At 30.2% G+C, this 10,318-nt stretch overlaps 1 protein-coding gene and 1 non-coding gene across 2 annotated transcripts; both read left to right on the top strand.

The window, feature by feature from the left end:
- The first annotated feature begins 367 nt into the window (after positions 1–367).
- On the top strand, positions 368–475 carry LOC112534932. Its single transcript, XR_003079152.1, has one exon. It is a non-coding gene; the product is annotated as a small nucleolar RNA R71 (small nucleolar RNA).
- Positions 476–3,801: 3,326 nt separating this feature from the next.
- On the top strand, positions 3,802–7,154 carry LOC8284086. The gene is made up of 5 exons (XM_002519756.3): positions 3,802–4,409; positions 4,988–5,535; positions 5,618–5,800; positions 5,872–6,073; positions 6,319–7,154. Exons 1-5 carry the CDS (start codon positions 3,866–3,868, stop codon positions 7,014–7,016), a joined length of 2,175 nt encoding a protein of 724 aa, XP_002519802.1. The 5' UTR covers positions 3,802–3,865; the 3' UTR covers positions 7,017–7,154.
- Positions 7,155–10,318: the final 3,164 nt, after the last annotated feature.

The raw sequence follows: 10,318 nt of genomic DNA, 5'->3' as shown, positions 1-10,318 counted from the left end.
TATTTGGTCATATATATTTCCTCTATAGTTATCAAAAGATGAAGAAACATTAGCACCATGACCATAAATACTACAAATACCACATACTTCATTATTTGGTGTGTTTTTTTGTTGAAGCAAGCATCTTAACTTGCTTAGTCAATTCAGCTAATCGCATGGCCATCTCACTACTAGCTACTACTTCACTTACTCCTACTCTTTTTGTCCTCACATTCTTTTATTGAGAATCGGCTCCTAACGTCTCAAAGATGTCATAAACCTCATAAGCTGTTCTTTCTACCATAGCACCCCCAGCTGCATTATCAACCATATATTAATTTGTTGTGTCAATCCATTGTAAAATAATTGGTTAGTTATTGAGAGTGGGAATCCATGATATGGGCATTGCAATAAAAGTGATTTGAAGCAATCTCATGCTTCATGAAAAGATTCAGCATCCTTTTGATAAAAATCAGAAATTTTAGCTCTTAATTCTTTGGTCTTTTAATATGAGTAAAACCTACTCATAAACTTTTGATAAACTTCATCCCTGGTTCTCAAATAATTAGGATGCAAGATCATTAACCAAGCCTTTGCTCTTTCTTTGAATGAATAAGGAAACACCTCATTCTTAGTTGATCTTCATTTAATCCAAATAATGGAAAAGTATGAACTATAGCGTAAAATTTTCTAATGAATGTTAATGCATCCTAATTAGGCATACCATAAAATGAAGGAAGCATGTTAAAATGAGTGTTCTTTAGTTCATAATTCGTAGATGCATCACTTAGAACTATGCATGAAGTAATGTTACCAATTATAAGCCGTGCATAATTTTTTATAGCCATTCGCCTTTCAGCTCCCACTTCTCTTGGTGGGTTTTTGCCATGATATCCACTTCTTCTTTTGATTCTTCTTCAAGTTGTTTCTAGCTAAACATACAAAATAACAGGAAATCTCAAATTTAAAAACTTAAAAAATAAAATTTAAAAACAAAATAAAAATAAATAAATAAAACATAAAACACAAAAAGAATTAAATACAAGACACGTTTGACAATCAATCAATATAATAAAATTTGGACATAGTTCCCCAGCAATGGCGCCAAAAACTTGATGTATCTAAGTTAGTACTCGCAAGTGCATAAACCGTTCCTATAGTAAGAGTAAGTTCACCACGAGGTCGATATCTTAAGGAACTATGAGGCCACTTATTATAAAGACTAATTATCAACACAAAACAATAAAAGTAAATCTAAACACTCTAAATTAGTATTTTTGAAAGAATGGTATTCATAAAGTAAAGTAACCAAACAATAAATAAATATGCAATGCAAATGCAAATACTTATGATTTAAAACTATATGCTAAAAACAGTATTTAGTCTAGCCATTTACTTAATAATTTTCTTATTTTACTTTAAGCCTAGATCTAATGAATGAGATGGTGATGTGCCTTTTCCTTTAGTCACTCAAACTAATAATGCATCTAAAGCTTCTTCTACCAACATAGATTGAAGCAAAGTTGGTGTCTGTAATACATCAACCTAAATATGTTCATAACAATTACTATTGCTAAATTAATATGAATAATAACTGAAACTAATTAAGATATGAAGGTAAAGAAATCATTCATTAAATAAATAAATAGCAAGATTCATACAAAGGTAAAAAGGCTAGACTAAACACTTATAAAAACTAGCCTAGTATATTTAACCCAATGATCATTGGTATTAAATAGAAAGACATAAAATAATAAAGTAAAAGCTCATTCTAGATTCAGGATTTCTTCAAGTAAGAAGATGATTGGTCCTCACTCTCTACTTCTTGAAAAGCTCCTTAATTCTTAAAAAGAGTAATGAAAATTAAACTAAAGTGTTTATGAAAGAATTGTAGAAAAAATAATGGTGGACAGATGTAGAGAGCTCTCCTCCTCCTCTTCGAATTAGGTTTGCAGAGATATATATATAGAGAAGAGTCCTCCTCTAAATAAGTCTCTCTAGAGATATATACCTAATATAATTTATCTAATAGATAAGACTTTAAGTATCTTTATCTTCACAAAATACTATTCCATAAATAACTTTTAATATAAATCCTAATAATTGTACAAAATGACTAAAATGTCTCTTGGGCTTTGTAATCCTTAGTCAGGCCTTGCAAATAGCACTTTACGCATCTTAATCTTGGGTCTTAACATGAACATGTTTAATTAAGGTTATTTTTAAGTATTTTGCTTCATATTTTCCTCTCTTTGCAAATATTACTTGAAAATAGATAATTAAATTTAAATGAGGTAAACACATATATTTCCACCATATTATATATATAAATCATATTATTAACACTTTAAAATATCCTAAATATTTATATATAATTTGAACCTATCAACTAGTATTAAGTTAATATTTATTTATGCAAAGGGTTTAAAATCTAAAGTTTAATTTTATATGGGGTTTAAATGAAAAATATCATTATTGATATTTTTGTAATTAATTATGTTGATAGGGGTATTTTTATAATTAAATTTTACTAGATGAAGATAAATGAGAGATTGAAGAAAAATATGAAAGAAGAATCTTCTTTGATAAAAAAAATAATTACATCACCAAGAACGCAACTAGATAAAACTCACTTTAATATTATTTTTTCTGACTATTCTTTTTATTTTAAAAAAGTGTCAGTTACTTTTAATAGTCTTTTATAATTTTTTTTTTGAGGAGAAGTCTTATAAATTTCTAAATTCATGACAACTTAAAGAAATTAAGGCGAAAGATATAGTTTAACTCCTAAACTTTATTAATTTAATCTATGACATTTCTCAATTATTATTTTAATTTATGTTATCTCTCAACTTTTGTCTTTTATCATTTTTATATCTCGATTTCTATTTCTAACCTCTATCATCTATATATATTTAATTTATATTTTCATTCATTCATATTTGAAATATTACATAAAGTGAAAAAGAAAATATAAAAATATATGTTCAAAGATAAAAGATACCAATGTTGTTCAAAATATATAATATAAAATGAAAATATTTTCTGTTTAATTGTTTAAACTAAATAAAATAAATATTATTATGTAATGAATTTCGATTTTGATAATATTAGATTGAGAATAAATATTAAGATTGAAATCTCAATCTACTATATTTTTATGAGCTCCAATGAATTTAACCCTAGTTCGAGCTTTTATTATTATTATTCTTATTTATTATGTAAAAATTTAAATTGAAGTTAAACTCATATAATACATAAACTATATTTAAATTTTGTTAAGATTTAGCTCCGCCAATGTAATCATAGCCTCAGGTTGCTGTCTTTGTTTTTTTTTTTTTTTTTAACTTTTTGTATGAGCTTTAAGGTCTCTTAAAAAAAATGAAGTCTTTTAGGTTATCTAAAGTCTTAAATTCGAGTTTTGAATATACTACTATATTAAAAATTTGAAACTATTTTATCGCCTATAAAAATCCTGCCCGACACAATATGAATTAGCTCTATACTTATACTCAAAAATAAAGTCCGTCAAAAAAACAAATATAATTCCAAACAAGGAGAATATTGGGAAAGAGGATGGATTTGGAAGATGTAAGGTATTACTTTTGGCATTTACTCCATTAAGTAAATATCAAATACTTGTTTAATTTTTCTTTAATTAATAATGTCAAGATTTTGATTCATTAAATTATGTTATCGCATGCATGCGGTTAAGGTTTGGGTTGTTAGACCTGACTCATACATTTAAAATTATTGTATCCAAACATGAGCTCATGACCCTGATCCAATGGCCAGTCCCTCTCCATCTATTTATATCAGTCTTCTGAATACCATGGAGTGTATTCTGAGTCAATAGTAATAATAATTAGAAAAAAATAAAAGGAAGATGGCAGAGAAGAGAGGTAGCATTGCCTTCTTCGCAACCTATAGACCACCTGTGCCACTGGACATATTCTCTTGTTCGGTTCCACCAAGATCAAGGCAGGATGAGCTACACATGACTGATGGATTATCCTACAATTACAACTGCCAAATTATTCCCCCAGAGGCTCTCAAGACCATTATCAAGCGCCCAATATTGGCTTCCGAAGCCAAAGAAGCTGATGTTGATTCGGGTCGTCTAACAGGCTTGATCTTCGTCTCTGAACGAGATAACAACCTTGAGACACTTCAGATTGCTCTTCGCTTTAACGACAACCGACCCAGTGTTAAAGTCTTCAGTTTCGCTGATGTCTATGGCACATTCGATGTAGTCCGCATGGAAGACAGCGGTTGCATTGCCGGTGGTTATAAGATTGGTAATCGTATTGTTGATTACTCTCTTATACATGTCACCACCAAGGACCCGTCAAAGGACCGTCGTCAGCCTTGGACTGTCGTTTATAAAACCAATCTTAGGACCGGAAGAACTGAGCGCCTCACCCCACCAGGTTACTTTTCGAATTTATATTTTCAATATATGAAACATTTATAGGATTTAAATTTTATTTTTATTGAGTTTTCTTTTATTTCCTTAGTAAACAGAAATAGGAAATATAGATTTCACTAATGATCACTAAAAGAATTCAAATACAAAACATAAAAATGACAGCGAAAGAAAACTTGCAAGTTGACCTCAGAAAGAGATCAGTTCATATTCTTTTGTTTTTCTTCTAACAAGAAAATATATTATAAAGTAATTTTCTTTAGTTTAAAATGAAAAAAAAATCAAAGATTTGTTTGGTCTTCGGAATCAAGCGGAAAATAATGGAGTGGGGAGCGTAGCCACTCGACCATCAATAGATAATATTTAGCTTTTCATGCTGACTTTGTGTATTATAAAATTATAAAATACGTTCAGCTGCCATTATTTACTGTCTTAATGTAAATAGAAAATGTAGCAGTGGAAAAAAAAGAAAAGAAACTTCAAGACTAAAGACAATACAATAACCTGAAGTACAAGTTTCAACGACAGGAATGCAATACAGAAATTTGATTTGATTTTCCCCTTATCTGCTTGATCAAACAGGAGTAAATGATTTAAGCCCATCTGTATCACCTTCTGGAAGAAAGGTAGCAGTGGCGTCATTCCAAGGAAAGGGCTGGAATGGCGAGATTGAAGATCTACAAACTGACATTTATGTGATGAACGTAGAGAAGCCCCCCTTAGGACGCATGAGAGTTATAAAAAATGGTGGATGGCCAACATGGGGTAGTGACAATATTATATTTTTCCATAGAAAGGTCGGAGAATTTTGGAGTGTGTTTCGAGCCGACATCAGCAATGGTGAAACATCAGAAACCCTTCGGGTTACTCCAGATGGAATTGATGCCATAACTCCGGCAGCCATTAATGCCACTAAAGTGGCAGTGGCAACTATACGTCAGAAACCAAAGTTCAATGACATTCGCGTAGAAGCACAGTATCGGCACATTGAGATTTTTGATTCAACAGCACCACAACAATCCATACAAATCACTCAAAAGACCAGACCAAAGGCTGACCATTTCAACCCTTTTGTAATAGATGGTGGGAAGCGCATAGGTTACCATCGCTGCAAAAGCGAGCTTCTCAAGGTATGTATTACACTAACGAATGCACTTTATTGAGCGCTCCTTTAATTACAGCCATATGCTAAGCCGATTGTTAATTGCGCAGAGTGGAGATGATATCCAAAGACATTTCCATAAGCTCAAATCTCCATATCCAGATGTAGGACTGTTTAGGGTGTCGGGTGTTTTTCCAACATTTTCCAAAGATGGCTCCAAGCTTGCATTCGTTGACAATGAGTTCAAAGCCGTGTGGGTAGCTGATAGCGATGGAATGCGCATTGTTTTCGAGGTATGCTATATATTACAAGAATTAATATTGTTTTCGTACTTTATACGGTATGTAATTGATGTTTTATCTAGACGAAAGGCCCAGACAATATCTTCTCACCAGTTTGGAGCCAAAATCCACAAGATGATACACTCTATGTATGCATGGGACCTTCTTTTAACGCTGGCCAGACACTGCAAATCTGCGCCATCCCCAATGTGGCTAGTGGTGCACGACGGCGTCGACAGCTCACAAGAGGATTCAATAATGCTTTTCCATCCACTAGTCCAGATGGTAACTAGCTTTTTAATTGTTCATTGTGATGCATTATTTTCCAAATAAAATATGCTCCTTATAAAGCTGATATGCTGGTCACCAAGATTATTTTAACTTAATGATGAGTCCCATTACATAAAAGCATTCTTTATACAGGAATTATTCACCAATTCTTAGTAAGAATTGTTCATTATAATCGTTTTGAATTGGAAAGGGCATGGACTATAATGTAATTCTAATATTTGGATTGAAAATTGTAATAGGGACAAAATTAGTTTTTCGATCTACAAGAGATGGAGGAGATAAGCAATATAAAAATCTATACATAATGGAGGATGCAAAAGTAGGGGAGTTTGGGGATGGAAAGATAACGAGGCTAACAAATGGACCTTGGACGGACACACATTGCCAATGGTCTCCAAGGGGAGATTGGATAGTATTCTCGTCAACTCGCGATAAGCCTAAAGATGCACCAGATTCGGATAATGGTCTCGATCCAGGATATTTTGCAGTATTTCTAGTGAAGGTCAATGATCCTTCCGTGGTAATAAGAGTAATAAAAAGTGGAGATGATCTTGCAGGACATGTGAACCATCCATTTTTCAGTCCAGATGGAATGAGCATTGCTGTGACTTCAGATCTTGCTGCAGTGTCTGTTGATCCAATTTCTTTACCTCTCTTTTTGCATTCCGTGAGGCCTTATGGAGATTTATTCGTTGTTGATATTGATCCTAGTGATATAAATAAGAACAAGGATGTGAAGAAGTTTAATCGCATCACACATAGTAGATATGAGAATTCCACTCCTACTTGGACTATGTTTTCAACTGAGGATCCGAATGCAGAATGGAACATGCATTTAACCGATTCCTACACCCCGTCATGCCCTTATGCATATCCTGATGGAGGTGAAAGCTGGCACATGACTGGCCATCTTTGCATCCCAAAAAGATGTTGTTGATTGCTTTCGTGTTCCTAACTACATGGCTTGTTTTCATTCTACATGCTTTCACTTCATGTTCCAATAAGTTGTATGAGATTTGCTTTTTTGTTTTGTTTTTTTTCTCTTCTCTAGAATAAAGATCATGAATTGCTTTTATTTTTATCTTACTTTAATTTATGCTGATTTGGAAAATTTTTATTCAGTCTAGATATATGTTCCCATCAAATTAATAAATTATTAACTTGAATAATTAAGTATGTATCAATTATCTAATATTAAAGTGTAAAATATTATTAGATACGTGTCACTCTACTATTCATTGCGGTGTATACACCTGATATAAATAAGAATTAGGCTGAGATTTTCTTAGAGCGTCTATTTTCATATATCTACTTTAAAACTTAATTTCTCTTTAATTTTTTAAAAAATTTTGACTTCTTTTCATCCTAAAAATTATAATTAATGATTAATTATCAGTAAAAACTAGTTTGAAAAATTAGAATATATTTTTTAATTGAATTGATATTTATGATAGTAATGAGTTCTGGTACCCATTCAGTTGTCGTATTATCAATCAAAGCCAAATAGTCCTTAGCTCTCTCTAAATTCAAATCAAGTGACTTTATTAGTTACCCAGTACTTTGTGCGCCTGTGTATATATGTATAAATCAAAATAGAAATTTAGTATAGATAAGGCTATCCTATATTTGACTCTCTATACTATACGATTTTATTTTACTTGGTCCCTGTACATAAATTGCGTTGTTGGTAGTCCTCTTACTTTTACTTTTGTAATCACCTAGTTCCTAAGTAAACAAACAATATGCATGTGTCCTTAATCGTCGTTCAGTGTATGTGTTTGTGGTAAACAAATGCCAGCGTGGCAAATGATTTAGACCATTCTTTCCAGCGAAGCAGAATGATGTAGTTTTATTTAAAGTAAAACTATATTGTTTTGATGTTTTTCTTAATTACAACATCTAAACTAAAATTGAATCCCAATTTCTACTATTCTATCCTTGTATTCCCAAAAGAGAAAGTGCTTGCCATATGGAGGAAGCTTTTTACCTTTGTTTTTCATTTAAAGTTGCTGTTATGTTCGTTTTGGTGGTTGAACCCTAATTTAATTGGCGGTGGACCACTTTGCTGCCATTTTCAAGTAATTAAGTTCTTATTCTTGTCTTCACAGTGGACCCAAATTGGTTATTTCTTTGTTATAATTTGTGTGTTGTTTCAATTTCAAAGATATAATAGTGTTTGTGATGTTAGGGTTTCGATTTTTTTATAGGGTTACATATGATTTTTTAAATATGAAAATAGTTAAAAATGAATAAGATAAATACTTAATGGTTGACAAAATGTTCTTGCATCTGCATTCTATATTATTTTAAAGGGTATTTGGCTTCTTTTTTTATGTTGTGACTTCATTGAAATTATTGTTTTGTACCGTGAGCCTTATTTGTGTGTTTTTTTTTTTTTTTTGTTTCTTCATGTTTCAAAAATGTGTGATATATATTTAGATCTATTGTTACATCATGGAGGGAAGTTTATGGAGATGGTTCAGTTTGTAGTTACGTAGGTAGTAACTTTGTCCTAGTGTGTTATCCTACTGTTTCAAGAAAAATAAAGCCGAGTATTCCACATGTATAGGTCCATAGACTAAATATACTTAATGCGCTTTTAATGACTTCCTCATCAAAATAATTTATGAGTTCTTAAACTATCTTGACAATTTGAGTAGACCCTCAAATGATACTATAAAAATTAGATGTAATTAGCACTGAATGAATGCAAATGAATAAGTTGTAGAAAAACTTGTAATAAATTTGTTGGAAATTACATAAACAAATGGTGTTGAATAACAAATAAATATAAAGAATTGGAATTTGAAAGGAACTAAGAAAAATATTTGCAAAGAATTTGTATTCTGAGTAGTCTTGAATGTTGCAATATTGTTGATTGTTGATACATGTTGTTTGATTGTTCTTCAGTATATATAGACCTCCTTATATTTTCGCTTTCTTCGTGGATATGCTTATCCTTTTCAACACTAAAATATCATTTATCTCTGTTTACTTGAGGAGTTGGAGAGCCAAACTGTTATTTACTTGATGCTAACTAATACTATTGCTCTCGTACCTTGTGCCACTTTCTGTCTTCTACAACTTTGATCTTTGCAATCATTGATTAATTAATTAATTAATTAACTAAAATTTTGAGCTTGCTGATGGACTGGACCTTTGTCACCATTAATATTGGCCTAGGCTAGAATATAATTATTGTGCCAACACCTACATTAAAGAAGACTTAACAATATAAGGGAAAATCTCAAAAATAATAAAAAATAATAAAAAATATCATTTTTACAGTATCTTTTGAATTCTTTTAAAAATACTATATTCAACTTTCAAAATATCATTTATACCATACTCTATATAGAAATCAAATCTACACCAATAACTATACTTAAACTCTTCAATGATTTCTTCCAAAAAACAACGCAAAAGTATTCTATCAGATTTATATTACTTTTCTAATCAATTTTCAAACTAAAATCGACTATTACATACAAACAAATCGAAAAAAATTAGGTGTTTTTTTATTTCTTTATAAAAAAATCTAATTGTGAACAAAAGTAAGCTTTGTTTCAATAGATTTTTAATTTATTTTATCAATATGGAGTGAGACTTGATAAATCAACACCATTAGAGAAGTTTTATATCAGTTTAAAGGATTTTTTGTTGATTCTCGAAGATCAAATCTAAAAGTTAGAAGTAACATAAAATCCAAAAGAGTTGTATATATTTTCTGCAAAAATGTAGGAAATTGTATACTTTCATATACAAATGGTATATGTTAACAAAAATTAGATTTAAAAAAAAATATTATGAATCATTCATGTTAAATTAAAAATTAAATTTATATCATGCTGAATTTAGTAAGAATACAATTTATTTTACATATACGTCAATTTTATTTTAAAAAAATTTAAAATCATCATAAAGAGAACTCTTAATAAATATATAGTAAAAAATATATGTTACATATAAATTTGATATATATTAATCAAAATTCTAAATTATTTAATTAACATATTTTAATTTCAAAAATTATTTTTTAGTAACAATAGATATAATATCACTTTAATTTTAGTTAAGATTTGTTTATAACAACACTAACTATTATTAAAAACTAAAAACAATTAATTATGATAATAATCTTATCATCAATATTTCTATGAAATTATTAAATATTTTATATACTTACAATATCATATAATAAAAAAGGTAAAAGCAAATGAGATTCATTCTACAAAGCAT

Source organism: Ricinus communis, chromosome 2 (genome assembly GCF_019578655.1).
Source record: "Ricinus communis isolate WT05 ecotype wild-type chromosome 2, ASM1957865v1, whole genome shotgun sequence".
In the NCBI taxonomy this organism is placed as follows: Eukaryota; Viridiplantae; Streptophyta; class Magnoliopsida; order Malpighiales; family Euphorbiaceae; genus Ricinus; species Ricinus communis.
The sequence above is the reverse complement of the archived record's forward strand: the minus strand, read 5'-3'. Positions and strand labels throughout refer to the sequence as shown.